Here is a 21,228-nt window from a genome sequence, read left to right on the forward strand (position 1 = left end):
TAGACTAGCTGTGGAACTGTACAAGTGATGATCACATGACAGATCTTGATTATGTGACTGTGGAGATGCTGTGACAGTCATAAGTGAGGGAACTGATCATAAAGTCAACTTTTTTGGCACAGTCATAGCTTGGGTTGCTAAACGAAGTCATTAAGTGAGAACTACAATAGGTGGGAATGTGGGGAATTTTGACACAGTTAAATAAATGGAGATTGAGGGATTGTGTGGGTTGATTTTTCTTCTTTTTCTCCTCTGCGTTTTAGAAGCTGCGAGTCGTGCCATAGTCCAGTTTTTAGAAATCAATCAGAGTGAAGAAGCCAGTAGAGGCTGGATGTTGCTTACTACAATTAATCTGTTAGCTTCATCTGGACAGGTGAGTTCTTAATGAACAGCAAGTGGTACCCGCCAATAAATCTTTAAAGTACCCTATTTCTTAACTCATGAATGCCTGATCTTTATATTGTAAAGTTAGCGGAACCTCCTCATTTGGATGAACATGCACAAATGCAAATTTGGAAATTGGGGGCTGGGGTGATTGAAATAATTGTATCTTATATGAAGCATCTAGAAAACAGTAATTTTTTACAATATAATTGTGAATTAAACCATTATACAATAAATGCACAGTTTAAAAAATTGTAAAATTTACAGTACAGGTAGCCCTCGACTTACAACAGCAATTGGAACCAGAATTTTCATTGCTAGGCAGTATAGTTGTGGAGTGTAACTGCATCGCCTAGCCATGGCAATCTCTCAATCCTGGTTGCCATCATTAACCAAATCCCTCAATCATTAGGCAAGGCAACTCCCTGACAACTTCCCACAATCCGTTTCAGTGAGGAAGCCAGTAGGAAATTGCAACTCTCAAACCAGCAGGCATATATATGGCTGCTGCTGGGTGAGGGAGGGAGAGAGGGGTTGCAAGGAAAAGTGCGGTGAGAATTGGGAAGTGATGCAAGGGGTGTGTGTGACATGCAGTGAGGGTTGGGAAAAAGGTGCAGGTTGGGGAGAGTCCACAAACAGCTGGTGCATTGCTAGTACAAAAAGAGTTGGTGAAGATTGCACAGGTGGGGGAGATTTTACCCTAGCAACTTGCAGTCTTCTCTGCCGGCTTCCCCTTGACTTTTTGGGGAAGCCAGCAGGAAAAGTTGCAAATGACAATTGCAGGATCACAGGCGCTGCAGCTTGTCATAAATGCAAACTGGTTACCTGATTGTGATCACATGACCCTAAGGATGCTAGGACAGCCAGAACTCAAAGGACAAGTTGTAACCACTTGCAAAAAAAACCCCAAAACATTGAAAATCACAGTTGTGTGACTGCAGGATATTGCAAATAACCATAAAGGCGAGCTGGTTGCCAAGCACCCCAGATACATTCATGTGATCGTGGAGGTTGCAGACATTGCAACTTCAAAATTGTATCATAAGTAGCTTTCGGGGGGTGGGGGGTGGGATCCATCCAAACTTTGAATGGTCATTAAGCAGCTGAGGACTAATTATAGTTGAGATCCAGTAAGCTTGAAGTTTACCTAATCTACACACAGGTTTTGAATGTTTATCTTTATACATAATTAGAATGCTTTTGTTTGGCAAACATGCAAAGGTGCAAGAATGTACAGTTAAATGATTTCTAACAGAGCAGAGTAAATTAAGAACAAATTCCATCAGGTTCGCTTAAAAGTGTCTTTGCTGTTTCTCCCCCAGAAAACCGTGGACTGCATGACAACCATGTCAGTGCCTTCCACGCTTGTGAAATGTCTCTATCTGTTTTTTGACCTTCCACATGTGCCTGAGGTGGCTGGCGGAGCCCAGAATGAATTGCCTCTAGCAGAGCGTAGAGCGCTGTTGCAGAAAGTATTTGTGCAGGTAAGTGCATGGCAGCAAGAATACATTTTAAATGAAATTACTTTACAAAGAGATGGGGTTGGAGGAGGGGCGGCTTTTAGAATATTTCCAGTGCGGTAGCAATGCGTGTACAATGAATTCCCTTCTCACCCCTATGGGTGGTACATGTCTGCCTCAATTTCAAAGGCCTAAGAGTTTAAAGGGTCTTCACAGTATACATATATATCTTCCAAGCAAACTGGTTACTGAGAATAGAAACAACCCTAACTATACAATGGCATATGAGTGCTGTTTTATGATATAATTAACTAAAGGCAGAAATAATAATAATAATTAATAATAATAATAATAATAATAATAATAATAATGATGATGATGATGATGATGATGATGATAATGATGATGATGATGATGTTGGAAGGGACCTTGGAGGTCCCTTGGAGGGACCTGCAATAACTCCAGCAAAGCTACAAAAAACTGTGCTACTCGGAACATCTTACATTTTAAGGAGATACCTGGTCGATACCTAGGATGCTGGCAGCAACCCATGTCAACCATTAGTGCCAGTCAATTTGAGTGTTCAGTTGACTGAGTTTTATGAATAAAAGTTTTATGTAATATAATGTTGGAAGGGACCTTGGAGGTCATCTAGTCCAACCCGCTGCTCAGACAGGAAACCCCATACCATTCCAGACAAATGGTTGTCCAATCTCTTCTTTAAAACTTCCAGTGTTGAAGCATTCACAGCTTCTTGGAGGCAGATTGTTCCACTGATTAACTGTTCTAACTGTCAGGAAATTTCTCCTTAGTTCTAGGTTGCTTCTCTCTTTGGTTAGTTTCCATCTGTTGCTCCTTGTCCTGCCTTCAGGTACTTTGGAGAATAGCTTGTCTCCCTCTTCTTTATGGCACCCCCTGAGATATTGGAACACTGCTATCATGTCACCCCCTCGTCCTTCTCTTCATTACACTAGACATTCCCAATTCCAGCAACCGTTCTCTATATGTTTTAGCCTCCAGTCCCCTGATCATCTTTGTTGCTCTTCTCTGTAGTCTTTCTAGACTCTCACATCTTTTTTACATCGTGGTGACCAAAACTGGATGCAGTATTCCAAGTGTGGCCTTACCAAGGCATTGTAAAGTGGTATTAATAGTTCATGTGATCCTGATTCTATCCCTCTGTTAATGCAGCCTAGCGGTGTGTTGGCTTTTTTTGACAGCTGCAGCACACTGCTAGCTAATATTTAAGTGATTGTCCACTAGAACTCTGAGATCCCTCTCACAGTTGCTACCATTGAGCAAGGTACCACCTATATTATACCTGTGCATTTGGTTTTTCTTGCCTAAAAAATAAATTAAATAAATTTGTTCAATAAAAAAAACTCCCTCCAAGGAATGATTCGCAGCTACCTATTTTGTTCACCGTTTATTTATTTATTAAATTAATCAATCTGACAACCTAGTTCATCTGGGTGGCTTACAACAGCATAAGGGTAAAACAAGGGTAAATATTTTAAAACTTAAAAAAAAACATTTAAATGAATGGGTAAATTAGGAACCAGAAGACGGATGGGTTGGGAATGGAATGTACTTTAAATAGTAAGAAATAGTTATAAATAGTAATCGGTACAGAAAACCTGATAAGTGAATTGGGCATGTCTAGTTTAATGGAAAAGGACTCGGGTTGACATGACAGCAGTGTTCCAATGTCTCAGAGGCTGCCCCAAAGAAGAGGGGGTCAGACCTGTTTTCCAAAATACCTAAAGGGAGAACAAGGAGCAATGGATGGAAACTAATCAAAGAAAGAACCAACCTACAACTAAGAAATTTTCTGACAGTGAGAACAATTAATCAGTGGAACAGCTTGCCTTCAGAAGTTGTGCGTGCTCCAACACTGGAAGTTTTGAAGAAGAGACTAGACAGCCACTTGTCTGAAATGGTATAGGGCAGGGGTAGGCAACCTTGGCTCTTTTATGACTCGTGGACTTCAACTCCCAGAATTCCTGAGCCAGCATGGCTCACCTTGGAAACCTCTCCCTTTCCCCTCAGCATGGCTGGCTCAGGAATTCTGGGAGTTGAAGTCCACGAGTCATAAAGCAGCCTAGGCCAGTGGTAGGCAACCTTGGCTCTTTTATGACTCGTGGACTACAACTCCCAGAACTCCTGAGCCACCATGGCTCAGCTTGGAAACCTCTCCCTTTCCCCTCAGCATGGCTGGCTCAGGAATTCTGGGAGTTGAAGTCCAGGAGTCATAAAAGAGCCAAGGTTGCCTACCCCTGGTATAGGGTCTCCTGCTTGAGCAGGAGGTTAGACTAAAAGACCTTTTAGGTCCCTTCCAACTCTGTCATTCTTTTGTTTGTGTGGAGTTCAGCCTTTTCCAAGTGCATTTTGTTGCCTTCTCTTTCAGATCTTAGTGAAGCTGTGCAGTTTTGTGTCTCCAGCAGAAGAGCTCGCCCAAAAGGACGACCTCCAGCTTCTTTTCAGTGCAATAACCTCATGGTGCCCTCCCTATAACCTGCCTTGGAGGAAGAGCGCAGGGGAGGTCCTGATGACCATATCACGTCACGGCCTTAGTGTCAACGTAGTGAAGTACATTCACGGTGGGTCTTTCTTTTGTACAGCTGAGGAAATAGCTGGGATGAATACATAAAGGTGGAATTGCATTTGTTTTGAACATTTGCAGCAGGAGGAAAAGATTTCTGTTTAACAGGTAACACGTATGAAAGACGTTTTTTTTCTTCTTCTGTTGCAATCGTCTCCGATTCTCGGGGACTTCCCAGAGAAATCCCTGCAGATTTCTTGTCCAACTTGTTCAAAAGTGGTTTGCCATTGTCTCTTTCCTAGGGCTGAGAGAAAGTGACTGGCTCAAGGTTACCCAGCTGGCTTTCTTTGCCTACATTGGGGCTAAAACTCCCAGTTTCTAACCTGATGCTTTAACTATTACCCCATGGCTCTCGTTTGATTTCTTTCTTCAAATCTTATGTTCTCTAAAGCAGAGGTCCCCAACCTTTTGGGCACCAGGGAACAGTTCCACGGAGTAGAGGTTTTTCCGCGGACCGGAGGGTGCGTGGTTTTGGGTGCTGCCTGCATCCCACGGATGGGGCTTTGCTTGTTTGTGTGGACCGGTTGCGGGCATGCCGCGGCTTGGTAGTGGTCCACGGACCGGGGGTTGGGGATCCCTGCTCTAAAGGAGTCAATAGATCTGATATAGACATTATCCCTTAACTTATCCTTCCCATTGTTGTAAGAAGAACAAAGGGTTGAACAGTGAAGGAGTATTTGCAAGAGATAGCTAGCTTGGGAGGCAACATCTCACCTTATTTTTCTTGTTAACAAACAGCTGGACCTGGGAAGAGTTGATTGTAGAGCATAAAACGATGTAGGTAGTCCTTGACTTACAACCGTTTGTTTAGTGACTGTTTGAAGTAACAACAGCACTAAGAAAAAGTGACTTATGACTGGTCACTTTGAACATTTGGCAACTGGCATTTATTTACGACAATTGCACTGTCCTGGGGTCACGTGGTCATCATTTGTAACCTTCCCCTTCGGCTTCTGACAAGCAAAGTCAGTAGGGGGAGCTGGATTCGCTAAATGATTACATGATTTATTTAACAGCTGCAGTGATCAAAAGAAATTTTGGGCTCAGTTGTGGTCGTAATTCGAGGACTGTCTGTATTCGTTGCTGGATCCAGCATTCTTTTCATCTGATCTCGAATCCTTTGACCATGAACTGTTTTTTGTTGTTGTTTTTCAAGCTAGTACTTTAGGCTCTGCTTTTTAGCCTGCCCCTTCTAGTATCCATTCTTGAAATCTCATTCTGGCCTGAATAGTATTTTAACTCCAGCAATTATCTGCAGCTGATACATTATCTCTCAGGTTTGGCAGTGGTCTTTATGCTTTCATTCCCTAAATCTCCATTAGACAGAACAACTACATTTGATGGCTTGGCCTGTACTTTATTGATCGATTATTATCTTGCTGTTGAAGCTGCTTAGACCGTGCTTGGTACCACCAATGTGGCTTTTGGTAGAATAAGAGGAGATTATCTTTTTTTGGTATTTGGTTAGGAGATTCCTTCATGCAAATGAAGAGATTTGCCAGTTTGGGGGGAGGGGAAATTGAGGTTGACACTATGCATTCTATCAGCACAAATATTGCCCAAAGGCTTCTGAACTGTTTCACCAATTATCTGGTGAGGAGTGAGGATGTAGGCGCTGGTAGCCCTGTCACTCCACTCTCTGGATCAGGTCATTCTTTTTCTGATTTGTCATCTCTGCATTTGCATTGAGATAACAAATTTTATAGGAATAATAAGTTTAGAGGCTACATAATTAGTTCAGTCAGTAATAATCCATTAACATCTGTAGAGGTGGGTTCACTGACACCAGTCCCAATATTGATGCTGCCAGCATCTGTGTCGTCATCCCAAGATACTAGGATGACTTGCATAGAGTTTTTAGGGTCTATTACCTGTTTTGTAATTGTTACATATAACACAATCTGTCATCAGAGACAATAGAGGGAAACCTCTCAGAAGATGGATTCCATTCATTGCCTACCCCTGCTAGGCCAGGGGTAGGCAACCTTGGCTCTTTTATGACTTGTGGACTTCAACTCCCAGAATTCCTGAGCCAGCCATGCTGAGGGGAAAGGGAGAGGTTTCCAAGCTGAGCCATGCTGGCTTAGGAATTCTGGGAGTTGAAGTCCACGAGTCATAAAAGAGCCAAAGTTGCCTACCCCTGGCCTAGGCCGCTTTATGACTCGTGGACTTCAACTCCCAGAATTCCTGAGCCAGCCATGCTGAGGGGAAAGGGGAGGTTTCCAAGCTGAGCCATGCTGGCTTAGGAATTCTGGGAGTTGAAGTCCACGAGTCATAAAAGGGCTAAGGTTGTCTACCCCTGTGCTAGGCCTACAAGGGTATAGGGCAGTGACTACAGTGGTTCTGTGGCCCGTGCATAGCAGACCCACTTCTCTAATCTTCTCACTCAGTGGAATACATGGAAACCAGGAACATGGTTTTCTGTTCTGATGTACTGCTGATGGAGCAGATCACAACATATCAATTGAGTGTTGCCATTTCCTCCTAACTACTGCATGGATGCGTTCTTCAGAAATGGTTCCCCTGTAGCCTGATGATTTTTAGGTGAAGTGGTAATCAAAATCTTTTCCGCACTCGGCTGCAGATTTTGGACCAGGGCAGATCATGGAATGAGCTTTCTGAAAGATATATCTTTCTTCTGTGGCTCCCCACATGTCTGTTGTTTATCCCCAAAGATCCATTGGGATGGATCATCAGTCATCTTAATTGTTTAATGATGGCCATGCCAGCCATAAATTTTTCACTATATATCTTGTACTGGCAGTGCTATTATCACCTCCTGATAAAAATGACCCTCCTTATAAGTACATCCACCATCTGAACTTTCAATCTTTTGGGGTGACAGCAGCATAACTTGAGCTGATGACAGGTGATTTTTAGCATAAGTCTCCAGAGCAACAAGAAACCAGGGACATGGAAGCGCATTAAAGTGAGGTGTCAACTTTTTATTACTGCTTTTTTCTCCCAGAGAATATAGTTCGCCATTTCATATGCGAATGCCTACATTCATTCTTTCATTCCAAAGGGTTAGCATTCTCCATTCTGAAAATCTGCCTTACTGCTATTTTAGGTCTGTGTGTGTGTGGGGGGGGGTTTTTCCCCCATTTCCAGATAGGCACTTGTTTTCCCTTACCACCTTACAAGGCAATTTCAGAAAGCTCACAGTAATCTCTTTCCCCCTCAACCACTGACTGTTCCTTCCTGCAGATTTGTCTGCATTAATGAACAAATCCATTGAGCCTTAGCAAAATTGGACCTGTGCCCGTTGACCATGAAATTTGGCTGTTGCCCTAGCTCAGTTATGCTGACGAACCCCACCATTTACCGTTTCTCTCAGAGATAAGGTGGTGATTTTCAGTCAGATCAATTTCCCCTGAAAGCCATTTTTAATTTTTTTTTTTTACTTTAACGAAATTATTTTGCCAACGTTCGTCCCTGCTTCAGTGAATCATTTAGGCACTGCTGTGCATTCTCTAGGTGTTTCAAAAGCTCTGGCCTTTTTTGGGAGCACAGCACGCTTCTTTCTGAAAACGTAGCAATTGTTGGAATGTTACAATCTTTGAAGGAAACGTTTTCCAGCTTTGCAGCAGCGAATTGCCTACATATTGGATCACAGAGATTATTCATTTCACATGAAACAACCAACACTCTTTGTGTGTGTGCACTTCGGTTCAGGCTGGGCCAACATAAGTTGCATCTTTTCAAGGGATATCAAGTGATTTGTCGTTTGTTGAGCTAGTCTCCACCGTTAATTTTTAACACTACTTGGATGCCAGTGTTACATTTGGTTGGATAATGTTATCACTAAGCCAGGGTGTAAGTATGGCATAATTATTACTCATGGTGTGTGGCATTACTTATATCTGTGTGGCATTAAGATCGCAGTGAAGGACATGTTTTTTCTGTAACTGCAGTTCAGATCAGTACTGCAGTACAGTTCAACGGCTTGCACAAAGGTTCAAAGACCTTTAATATAAATGCAGAGACAGTTGTTCAGAAAACAATCAGTCAACAGGAATGCTGATTTACCACCAGCTTACCAAGTACCTACCGTGTTCCCCCGAAAGTAAAGCCTACACCAACAATAAGCCCTAGCTTGATTTTTGGGAGTGGGACTAATATAAGCCCTATCCCAAAAATAAGCCCTAGTTTTGGGGTGAGGCACACACCTAAAAATCAAGCTGGGGTGGGGGTGTAGAGCTGCTCCACCTGCCCCGCACCCACTTACCTTGCAGCCAGGCCTCTCCTTGCTGACCCACTTCTTCTTCTGAGGCCTTTTCTGCAGCCAGGCCCACATTTCTCAGACACAGGGCTTTCCGGAAGGCCTGTGCAGCCAAGAATCGAGCTATGGATTCAATCCATAGCTCGGTTCTGCAAGACCTTAGCAGTTGAGCATCAAGCTATGGGTTGAATCCATAGCTCGGTACTCGGCTGCTTAGGCCTTCTGGAAAGGCCTGACTGCAAAATGCAGGCCCAAATGCAGCTGCAGAACTTCGGACCCAGAAGAAGTGGACCGGCTGGGTGGGGCTGTTGGTGCCAGAGGTGAGGTAAGGCCTACCCTGAAAATAAGACCTGGTGCCTCTTTTGGAGGCAGAAAAAAATAAGACCGGGTCTTATTTTTGAGGAAACATGGTAGGAGGCGAGGGCTTGGCAGCACAAGGAAACAACAGCCAATGCCAGCCACTAACACCCTAATCAACCACTAAAAAGCCCCACATAACCAGGCATCATTTAAGTATCACACACAGACTAGCTGAAAGCACACACTCTGCTAGAGAGAAATTCCCTAATGGTGGGCTCCAGCAAGAGTCCGAAAGCTCAGAAGACTAAACCTCCAGTCCTAGTGACAGACCCAGATTGCATCCTACAGAAAACAACTTATTATATCTGATTATGGAAATGAAGGAGATGGTTGTGCAATTGCCCTTAGTAAACAGTAAAGTTTTCAAATTCATATTTAAACCTGTACAGATGTCCCAATTTGTAACAACTATGCTGCAAATATTTAGATATCCACTGGATGGCAGCAAGGAGGGGTTTTTTCCTGCCATCTGCTGGCCACATCGATTTTTGTAGTCCAGATATGAGAGACTTATGTCTTGCTTCTTCCATAGCATTCTAAAATGAGAAAATTATGTGAATTATGCAGCATCTGTGTTTCCTTCTGTATATATGGGAAGTAACCATAACTGATTATATTTATTTGTACATCACTTAATTTGAAATCTGCTTCAATTGTTAAAATTGCTTCATAGTGAATCCTTGGGCATTCCCAAGAATGCGCAACATTTATAATTTGGAACCATTTTTTTCCCTCTTTAATATGTTTTCAGAAAAGGAATGCCTGTCAACGTGTGTTCAGAACATGCAGCAATCCGATGACCTCTCTCCCTTAGAAATAGTTGAAATGTTTGCTGGCCTATCCTGTTTCCTCAAAGATTCCAGTGATGTGTCTCAAACGCTGCTAGATGATTTTAGGATATGGCAAGGATATAATTTTCTTTTTGATCTTTTACTCAGGTATGCAGATCATGTTTGCAAGTATATCTTCTTGTTTAAATGAGGCACTTTATCGTATACATATTATAAATAAAATACTCTGAATATGCAAGTGAAAAATTGAAGCTTCTTATTGGCTACATTAAAAGACTGTTTTAGCTTCTAGTTCTAATTCAGTTAGAACTTTCTAATAGAATGTTCTATCATCATTTTTTTTTAATACAGAGTAATTTTGACATTGCTTCTTTCTTATAAATAATACTGGAAATAGTCTCTTACTATTAGATTTAGGACTTGGATTGATCATGTGATATCTGATATACAGAGTTTACTTCTGAAGGGGTGTTTACATTAATCTTTCAAACATATTAATAAATAAAATTAATTGTCACTTACTTGCCCCTTTCCTTATGAGAAAGAGCTTGTGCTTTTTCTTTATACCAAACTTTTTCTAACTTAGTTTGCAAAATTTTAACTGAAGTTATGTCTTTATTTTGGCATTAGTAGAATAGACGGGTTATCATCCGGCTTTTCATTAATAAATGTTTTCAGTGATAGAGGGAAGGATGAAGTGGGAGAATTTATGAAAGGATTAGTTAAACAAGCACATTGTCTTTGACTTTCCAATCAAACTTAGTTGTCCTTCAGCTAGTTTGGAATTTAGAAGGCCTAATTTGAAAGCCTAATCTGAAATAAAGCATTGATAATAATTCATAAACTAATCTAGATTGTTTGACTGGTGAACCAATTTCAGTTCCCTTCTTTCCTAGGAACATTTACGTGGTTCAGGAACCAGCATTTACTTATTTTATTTATTTGAGAATATCAGAATCCATCTGATATGTTGGAGTTGTCTATCACGCTTTTCTTTTTGTTTTTTAAGTATTCTAAAAGTTCTCAAATTCTGCAATATGGGATGGCCCTAATGTGATGAAGTAATTGGTGCAACCACTGCCCTGTAATAAATAAACCAAGTATGATTATGGTTGAAGAAATACATTTAATGCTAAATATTAACAATTTAAATCTATAAATCCACAGAAGGAGGAGGACCACAACTGCTCCTTGTGGGTTTGTGCAGGCAGAATGGGAGCATTGCCAAAGCTCTCTCATTAGTTTATGGTAGTCTTAGGCTGGCCTGGCTGTAAATCTAAACTCTCCAGATTTTCAACCCCTTTTTCTAGAATTGGCTTATTCAGCAGAAGACTCTCGATCATGACTCAGCCACTGTAGATACTGTATTGCAGTCAAGAAATAAACCGACTACAACCGATCTACTTATTACTGCAGTATACACTAAGCCTTTGTATATACGGGTGCTACAGGCTTTTGGCATTTTTGTCCTGCCTTTCCAAGGAAATGGATATTTGGACTTTCTCTTCAAGGTCAAAGAAGGCAGTTATTGCAACAGCTTTAGCTAGTCTATGAATTGCTGATCCCTGATATGCCAGCTTCATTCCTAACAGCCTGTGTCATATCCAAATTCCTCTTGTTTCCTATTTAACTTAAAACCTATCTATATATCCCCCCACGCAATTTGTGGGCTTTTTAAAATGAGAAGTAGCTCCTTCCTTGTATCACAACACTGCCATCTAACAAGATGAGATAATTTTATAGTGTCAGTAGTAACTCCAGTCCTCCACACTGGTAGAGTACATTAATGAAAAACCCGATGAAGTTAATTTGTAAATTCTTGTGAATCAATTCCACTGTTTGTCCAAAGAGGATTCCCTCAATCTCTGATGATACAGGGGCAGTATTCATTGGACATGTAGTGTTTTTGCTTGTGAAATCAATTATGGATATTTGCTACATGCCTTAAATGTGAATTTTTTTTGAATAGGAAGTTACATTTAATTTAAAAGAACATAGAGGGATAGGAAGAGAAATTACTTAAACATAGATGGTATTACGGAATATGTAGCCCACATTATCTCTTTTCCTCCCATATCCACTCAATTAACATCTTGCTTAGAAAATTGCATTTAGGAGAGCAGGTAGACCTAACCAAAGTTTCTGAGACAGGCCCATGGTGTAGATCTGCTTAAAATTGCCTTAAATGTTTTTAAAAGATTCCTGTTACACTGAGCTCTGAACTTTAACTTTGGAACGATGCAAAATAAAATTGTATTTGAAATCAACTGGTTTATTAATTTATTGCAATATTCCAGATTTCAATCCAGAGAAATCCATTGGTTTTTGTTCAGTCAATGTATGTGTTTTTTCTGAAGGTTAGAACAAGCAAAAGAGGCAGAATCCAAGGATGCTTTGAAGGATTTAGTTAACCTGATAACCTCATTAACAACATATGGTGTCAATGAATTAAAACCAGCTGGCGTTACTACAGGGGCACCTTTCTTACTGCCTGGATTTGCAGTTCCACAACCTGCAGGGAAAGGTACTGCTATTCTTTTTCATCTTATACATGCAGAATAACAATATATCGTTCTGGATTTTTATATAGTTTCATTAAAAAATATGTCTTAAGATTCTTAATCATGTGCTTAAATAGACCCAGAATAATGTATTCCTTATCCATGACAATATTCCTTAGAATGTGCTAGAATCACCAGTTACTTAAATTATGCAATTGTTTTGAATGATTGCTCAGAATTTTTAGAGCTTTAAATTAAATTATTTTAAAATTTAAAGTATTTTCATTATAAGGTAAACGTAAAGGTAAAGGTTCCCCCGCACATGCGTGCTAGTCGTTTCCAACTCTAGGGGCCGGTGCTCATCTCCATTTCAAAGCCGAAGAGCCAGCACTTGTCTGAGGATGTCTCCGTGGCCATGTGGCCGGCATGACTAGACGCCAAAGGTGCACAGAACGCTGTTAACTTCCCACCGTAGTGGTCCCTATTTTTCTACTTGCATTTTTACGTGCTTTCGAACTGCTAGGTTGGCAAAAGTTGGGACAAGTAACAGGCGCTTACTCTGTTACGCAGCACTCGGGATTCGACCCACCAAACTGCCGACCTTCTGATTGACAAGCTCAGCGTCCTAACCCACTGAGCCATCGCGTCCCTCTATTTCCATTATACTTACATTAAAATATGATATTTGATGTATATAAATAGTGCTTGACCTTAGACCATTTGTTCAGCAATCATTTGCTGAACAAATTTACAACAGCACCAAACAAATAGGGATTATGACCGGTCCTCCTCGGAGTTCCAGCCATCCCAACACTCTCCCATGATTAATCCCAATCTGAATGCTTGGCATCCCAACAGCATTTCTAACTAGTTGCTTAGCACTCTACAATGACATAATCGCCATTTGCAACCTTTCCTGCTGGCTTCCCCAGAAGGTCAGTGGGGAAGCCAGCAGGGAACGTCCCAGGTTACTGGGATAAGCCTCCCCCAGCCCCTTTGCATTCACACCATGCTGGCCACTCGTACACCTTTCCCAACCCTCAGCACATCTCCTTCGCATCCATTGCAGATTCCAGTCCTGCCTGCTTTGAAGAAGGCTAATAAAATATATATGCTTACCCTCTCTTTTTCTCTCTTGTAGGCCATAATGTGAGGAATATCCAGGCCTTCTCAGTCCTACAGAATGCTTTTCTTAAAGCAAAAACCAGTTATCTTGCACAAATTATTCTTGATGCCATTTTGAATATATACATTGCAGATAATGCCAACTATTTCATCCTGGAATCCCAGCACACTTTGTCTCAATTTGCGGAGAAAATTTCAAAGCTTCCGGAAGTACAGACAAAATACTTTGAGATGCTTGAATTTGTTGTCTTTAGCTTGAATTACATACCTTGCAAAGAACTGATCAGTGTCAGCATCCTCTTAAAATCCAGCACCTCCTACTCTTGTAGCATTATTGCAACAAAGACTCTGCTTAAGTTCACACGGCATGACTACATTTTTAAGGATGTTTTCAGGGAGGTGGGACTTCTGGAAGTGATGGTGAATCTTCTGCACAAGTACGCTGCTCTTCTGAAAGATCCTACACAAGCGCTGAATGATCAAGGTAGATTCCATCCCCCACTTTTCCCCCTTTCTTTAAAATCTGCTTTCAGTTGGATTTTTTTTTTTAAAAAAACCCACACACCTTGCTTTTGATTTTGTTGTATTAATGAAGATGCAAATTTTAAATTCTAAATATGGTTATTTTGGCATAAAACGTGCCCCAAAGAAAATTATGAACCTTCCCATCTACTGTCAAATGCTTATACGTGAAATATAATATTGATGCATTATGGCCACACCTATAAATAGTGTACACTTGTCCAACAATATTATATTTTATACAACAATGTGAAGCTGCAATAAATCTGTGTTCAAAAGCTGAGTGCTACACCAATGCTCATTTTCATAGCAATTTTACATCAAGTACCATATATAAAGTAGCAGTGACACTCAGAATTAGCATAATAAAATCGAAGAAATACATTTACATTTGTGTGACTGATATGAATGTGTGTTGTGAAGGGTAAGCATATTCTTCTGCTATACCTTCTTAAAATTGTTTTGTAGGAGACTCAAAAAATAACAGTTCATTTGAAGACCAAAAACAACTTGCTTTGCTGGTTATGGAGACCTTGACAGTGCTTCTCCAAGGATCAAACACAAATGCAGGTATTTGACAAATGACTGGTTGAAAGAAATTAGCAGTAAATCTTAGGCGATGATGTTTGTTCTTGAAATGTGTTTAATTTTGTCCTGGACTTCATATTATGTGTGGGTTTTGAGATGTGAAATATGCCAATTGTTTGAAGGGAAATGGTGTATTAATAGCAGAATTCTTATTTGGAATTTTTAGTATTTCTAGAGCATTAGCTTCTAGAGCTTTAGTTATTCTACCCAATTTTCTATCGTGTGTAGATTTAATATGCATTCTCTTCACTTCCCCACACCAAGCCTGGATCTCATTCCAGTTTGATTAGAAATTATTGATTAACATTGAGTTTGGTTTTTGAGCTAGGCATATTTTGTCATGCCAACCAGCCCAAGCTTAGCTAATTTACCAGTGAGACTGTCATGAGGAATTTAATCAGATACTTTCTTAAAGTCAAGATATATTATGTGTGCAACATTCCCTCAATCTACTAAAGTTACCCAATCAGAAAAATAAGATTCATTGGACAAGAGTTGTTTTTCCTATAGACCCATAAGTGTAAAATAACCGATTAATAAAATACATACTTTTTGCCACAGTTGCAATCTCTTTGAAGTTTATGATCTTTGGAAAAGCTGCTATTCCTGATTTGGAATGTTTACTGGCATTTTTGAGTTGACAGCCATTATAGATAATTATGCTAGTTAATTGTCCAGTTGATAGTGTCTTTGAATTGTCTTAGTGCAGTGGTGGCAAACCTATGACACATGTGCCAGAGGCAGCACTCAGAGCCCTCTTTGTGGGCACACGTGCCATGTCCCGGAGATGGCAACCGTCCCTCTTCAGCCACCCGAGGTCCCACATGGCCGGATGCATCCCAGCACGCCTGGTTTCCCTCCCCCCCCCATTCCATCCCTCCTGGCTTCGCATTCTCTCCTTTTCCCAGGCATGACCCACTGCATTGCCTCCTCAGCTGTTGGCCAGCTGTCTAGCTCAGAGGCAGCTTCTCTGAACTGCTGGTGGCGGACTGTGGAGCCCCAGAGTGTGCCGGTCGAGGAGCCGGCAGGCTGTGGCTGCTGATGGACACCGTCGGCCCCTATGCGCTCGCTGGCTTCTGTGTGCGGGGGCCCGATGGTGTCAGGCAGCCGCCGCCCCGGCCCCTACCTCACCTTGTCTTGCGGCAATGGCACCCCCAGCCTCCCACAGAATGAGCCTCCTGCCCACCGCCCCACCTGCCAGAGACCCCCTGGATTTCCACCAACCCTGTCCGGCCCGCACGGGCGTCCCTCCCCACGAGCAACATCGAGGTCACCACGCCTACTTTGGCCATACCCATCCAGTCTGCCATGACCACCACAGCCACACCCACCCAGTGGGCCACGTCCCACCCGGCACCCAGTGATAAATAAGTGGGGTTTGGGTTGCAGTTTGGGCACTCGGTCTCTAAAAGGTTCGCCATCAGTGCCTTAGTGGCATTGCATCTATTCTTTTTCACTTGTTTCCGTTATAGGCATATTCAGGGAGTTTGGAGGAGCAAGGTGTGTCCATAACATCGTAAGATATCCGCAGTGTAGGCAGCAAGCACTGATGATAATCCAGCAGCTGGTGTTGTCACCTAGTGGTGATGATGACATGGGGACACTCTTAGGGCTGATGCACTCCGCTCCCCCCACAGAATTGCAGCTGAAGACTGATATATTAAGAGTAAGTACACAAGTCTTATTTTATTTTATTTTATTTATTTTAATTCCATTTATATCCTGCCCTTCTCTGAAGACTCAGGGCGGCTTACAATCTAAGAAGCACAAATCAATGTGCTTAGCAATAGCCTTCATTCTATGTATATGCCTGCTTATTAGGGCTCCCCCCCCCCCCCGCGGCATTTTTACAAAGTCAGCTTATTGCCCCCAACAATCTGGGTCCTCATTTTACCTACCTTGGAAGGATGGAAGGCTGAGTCAACCTTGAGCCTGGTGGGATTCGAACCTGCAATAATTGCAGGCAGCTGGTGTTACTTAAGGAGGCATTAGCCCACTGCTCCACCAAGGCTCTATTTTCTTTCTCTATTTCATGAAATTAATCTTTCTGTCACAATAATCAACTATAATTATGAAGCTTTTTTTATTCTGAAAACTAATTGCAAGTTTTAAAATCTTTTATTCCAATGTGTGTGTATGTGTGTGTGTTATGAAAGTTGTCATTTAGTGATCCAAATAACAAATGCAGCTGAAGAAATAAAATCTTTAGACGTTCTTGAAGTTAAAAAAAGATCAAGTTTGCATAACAAATATGAGAAAGATAGTTTGAGTTGAGTTTAATGAATGCTCTAGAACTAGCATAGAAGACTTAGTTTATTATTCAGTGATTTAAGAAGAGTAGGTATATATAGTGTAACAAAAGGAAGGACTTGGAGTGACATAGCAGTGTTCCAATATCTAAGTGGTTGCCCCAAAGAAGAGGGAGTCAAGCTATTCTCCAAAGCACCTGAAGGCAGGACAACAAGCAACGGATGGAAACCAATCAAGGAGAGAAGCATCCTAGAACTAAGGAGAGATTTCTGGACAGTGAAAACAATTAGACAGTGGAACGGTTTGCCTTCAGAAGCTGTGGGTGCTCCATTACTAGAGGTTTTCAAAAAGAGATTAGACAAGAACTTTTCTGAAAAGGTATAGGGTCACATATTTGAGCAGGAGATCGGACAAGAAGCCCTCTTAAGATCCCTTCTAACTCTGTTACTCTGTTATTCCTAATTAGAATACGTTTTTATAATAGTGTAGAAATGACTAAATAGTGTAGAAATGACTAACAGACAAGTCTGGGCCAGGATTGAGTTTTGTAAATTGGAAACTTAGTTTGTGCAGTTCACTGGATGATTTTGGCCCTCCTTCCAAGGTTGATAAAATGAGGATCCAGATCGTTGGGGACAATATGCTTTTATAAGCCACTCAAGAGAGTGCTGTAAAGCACTGTGTAGTGGTATATAAGTCTTAAGTGCTATTGCTTTTAATCTGTCAGCGCCTAGATGCATCTAAGAAAGCCTGTGCTTCTCTTATTCACACTGCCATATTTTAAAAATCTGTGTAGGCCTTGCTTTCCGTACTGAAGGAGAGCCATCGGACGAGAACAGTTTTCCGGAAAGTTGGTGGATTTGTATATATCACCTCGTTGTTGGTTGCCATGGAAAGATCCTTATGCTCTCCACCCAAAAATGGCTGGGAGAAAGTGAACCAGAATCAAGTCTTCGAACTCCTACACACGGTGCTGTGCACCTTGACTGCAGCCATGCGTTATGAGCCAGCCAACTCACACTTCTTCAGAACTGAGATCCAGTATGAAAAGCTGGCTGATGCCATAAGGTTACTGGGCTGCTTCTCAGACTCCAGAAAACTAAGTCCTGTGAATGTCTTCCCCTCCAATACCCAGCCGTTTCAAAAACTGTTGGAAGATGACCTCGTCTCCATGGACACGGTCTCGCCCACTTTAAAGCACTGCAGCAAGCTCTTTATTTACCTCTACAAAGTAACTACAGATTCTTTTGACAGGTATGATGTAGACTTTGCAACAGAGTTCCGAGTATTTGGGTGTATCACGTCTCGCATCTGTGGTGCTTCCCTAGTGTAGCTTTCCACAAGCATTCATGTGCGTAGGCATTTCATAGCCATAATCAAAGGCCATTTGTTTTGGGGTCTTCGGTGCTCTCTCAGCTTGGTTGTTTGCTTACCGTGCATTTTTGGGCACTGATGAAGTTACGTAGTAGGGTAAAGAAACGTCTGCAAGAAAACAACCAAGCTCAGAAAGTACCAATTCAACCCTGAAACCACAAAAACTCTCTTCTATTGGTGTGGTGTGTTTTGGAAGATTGAAATTTGTGTCATGTACGCAGTGTTAGGTCTGGGGAAGGCTAACTTAGTGCAGTGCTCACTCTTTTAAGATGAATGAGGGCCAACTTATTTTCTTTATGTCCCAGCTCTTTACTGCCAAATGATTTATGTGTCTGTAATCTCACGTTATAACTTTCATGGCATGCACAATTTACAACAGGGAATTGTATTGGAGTAAAAATTTGGTTTTTTGTAATGATTCCGCTTCTGTAGGAGAATAGTTGTTGAACAGCAGATAGTTTTGCTGAAATAATACTTTCGTTTTTAAAAGCTTAGAAGTGCCATTGTCACTGTATAAAAACATCATTTATTCATACCTCTGGATTCCTCCAGAAAAAGTACCTTCTTTTAAATCTTTGTGGGTTTTTTTTTAATAAAACAAGTAAACAAACCAACTTTTAAGCCTTTGTTTAAAAGAAGGTTTGTTTGCTTGTTTTATTCAGTATTTTTTAAAAATCACAAATCAACATTGGACACATTTAAAAGCAGAGCTTTTAAATTCATACTTTAATATATGAGTTTAAAAGGTTTTAAAGATTTTTAGAAGTAAAATAATGCTTGTTGGAACATATGTTATTTTTACAGTATTTAAGAGCATTTGAAGCATTTGATTTCTGGAAATACTGGTATTCTTACTAGAAATTGATACATTTAAATGTACATTATTGTACTGTTGAATATAGTACACTTTTTTCATTGTTTTTGATGGAAAAAATTGAGCTAATGTAGTAGCATTTTGAATTTTGATGCTGTTTGTGTAGCATATATTGTCATATTAACAGAAAGACCCAGACATAGTGACAAAGGCAGGGAATATTTAATGTCTAGTCATAGCAACATTTAAGTATTCCCTTAATTGTAAGTCTATGTGTAAATAAGTTATTTTTCACTGATCTTGGCTGATTTTTTAAAATAGACACTAAGATCTTCGTATTTTCAGATTTCTTAGTAATTGGTATTCTCTGATGCTGAAATTTAGGGAATCTGGGCTAAAATTGTTGCTTAAGTACCGTATTTTCCGGCGTATAAGACGACTGGGCGTATAAGACGACCCCCCAACTTTTGAGATGATTTTCATGGGTTAAAAAGTCGTCTTATACGCCGGAAAATACAGTATTTTTCCCCCTTTTCTTATTTCCTCTTATTCAGCATCTTTTTTTTTGCAGACTTCCTACTGTATTATAGACTACCGTATTAGTCCTAATTATGAAACTCTAATAGTATCTGTTTATATTACGTGTACTAAAAAGTGATCCTCTGTTTTCTTTTTGACATCCTAAACAATCAATGATGTCACAGTGAGAAAGAAGCAATTGTTAACAGCTCAGCCTAGCAGTTCAGCATTAATGGAAGAATCATTGTTAAAAATGAATTTGCTTGTTCTGTGTCTTTGGCAGTTTCCTACCTTTCATTCTGTTTTCGTTTGTGGAATGTTTTGTCTCCTTTTCTGGTTCATCCCGAAAAATCCATTTCTTGTGGTGAAACTGTAAAACTAACCAAGCTTCCAGCCTCCTGTTCTCTTTTCTAACTTCTCTCTGTCCCCTCCATGTCTTGTTTTGTCTGTAGTCGTGCTGAGCAGATTCCTCCTTGCCTGACAAATGAATCTTCTCTCCCCTCTCCTTGGGGCACGCCAGCTTTGTCCAGGAAAAGGTACTGATCCTTTTTAAACAGAAGTTGTAACTGAAAAGGTTGGGCTCTTACCTTCCCCAAACTGAGATCTTGTCTTTCTGTGCTTCTTCATTTTTTAAAAAACTTTCTCTCTAGAGCAGGGGTCTTCAAACTTGGCCCTTTTATGACTTGTGGACTTTAACTCCCAGAATTCCTCAGCCAGTGTGCCTGGCTGAGGAATTCTGGGAGTTGAATTTCACAAATCATAAAAGGGCCAAGTTTGAAGACCCCTGCTGAGGAATTCTGGGAGTTGAAGTCCACAAATCATAAAAGGCCCAAGTTTGAAGACCCCTGCCCTAGGTAGAGTAAGGCTCTTATTATTGAGTCCACAAAACAACCGTTAACATATCATGAACTTCCGTAACTCTGCTCCTTGCTTTTTTTTCTGTTTTATGTATTGATTCCGTCTGTATTTAATTTAACTGAAAGATTTATTAAAAGGAGGGAGGGAGGGTGGGAAGGAAGGAAGGAAGGAAGGTAGGTTGAACATTCAGATTATATTTGATTGGTTAGAAATTATATCAGTGGGGTCAGGCAAGCTATTCATAACTACTGGTAGTCTTTGACTTATAACCATTTGTTTAACAATGGATCAAAGTTACAACAGACTTGGAAAAAGTGACATATTACCTGTCTTTGAAGTTATGACCATTATAGCACCTATGTGACTGCCATTTGGGTGGTTAGCATCTGGCTGGCATTTACAATGGAGGCAGTATCTTGCAGTCACGTGACACTGATTTGTGATCTTCCCAGCTGACTTCTGACAAGCCAAGTCAATTGGGGAAGCCAGATTTGCTTAACAACCACTTGATTCACATATGCAGTATTGCAGGCTAATTCTGCTGACGGCCAACTGCCAGCAGTTTGGTAGCTTAAATCTCACCGGCTCAAAGTTGACTCAGCCTTCCATCCTTCTGAGGTCGGTAAAATGAGGACCCAGATTGCTGGGGGCATTATGCTGACTCTGTAAACCGCCTGGAGAGGGCTGTAAATTGCTATTATTCAAGTGATAATATTGTCACAGAATCAGGCCTGATGATTCATTTAACAACTCTTTCACTTAGAGACTGAAATTTCATCCCCAATTATGCTATAAGTCAAGGACTATCTGTAAGTTCAATTTATTTCAGTGGAGCTATGCTACCTATGCCCAAGACTG

At 40.9% G+C, this 21,228-nt stretch overlaps 1 protein-coding gene across 5 annotated transcripts in view; it reads left to right on the forward strand.

Moving 5' to 3' along the window:
- Nucleotides 1-21,228, forward strand: part of WDFY3 (WD repeat and FYVE domain containing 3) — a 196,540-nt gene that overhangs the window by 75,833 nt on the left and 99,479 nt on the right. For 3 of the 5 annotated variants that reach the window (XM_083367552.1, XM_083367553.1, XM_083367554.1), the window contains exons 4-13: nucleotides 264-373; nucleotides 1,707-1,868; nucleotides 4,252-4,444; nucleotides 9,780-9,966; nucleotides 12,177-12,343; nucleotides 13,462-13,929; nucleotides 14,436-14,537; nucleotides 16,028-16,221; nucleotides 17,602-18,059; nucleotides 19,965-20,048. In XM_083367552.1, the coding sequence (XP_083223678.1) occupies nucleotides 264-373; nucleotides 1,707-1,868; nucleotides 4,252-4,444; nucleotides 9,780-9,966; nucleotides 12,177-12,343; nucleotides 13,462-13,929; nucleotides 14,436-14,537; nucleotides 16,028-16,221; nucleotides 17,602-18,059; nucleotides 19,965-20,048 (2,125 nt within the window). Of the gene's footprint in view, nucleotides 1-263; nucleotides 374-1,706; nucleotides 1,869-4,251; nucleotides 4,445-9,779; nucleotides 9,967-12,176; nucleotides 12,344-13,461; nucleotides 13,930-14,435; nucleotides 14,538-16,027; nucleotides 16,222-17,601; nucleotides 18,060-19,964; nucleotides 20,049-21,228 lie in introns of those variants that run through there. The other 2 variants (XM_083367555.1, XM_083367556.1) reach the window with 2 other exon arrangements.

Source organism: Vipera ursinii (genome assembly GCF_947247035.1).
Source record: "Vipera ursinii genome assembly, chromosome: 7".
In the NCBI taxonomy this organism is placed as follows: Eukaryota; Metazoa; Chordata; class Lepidosauria; order Squamata; family Viperidae; genus Vipera; species Vipera ursinii.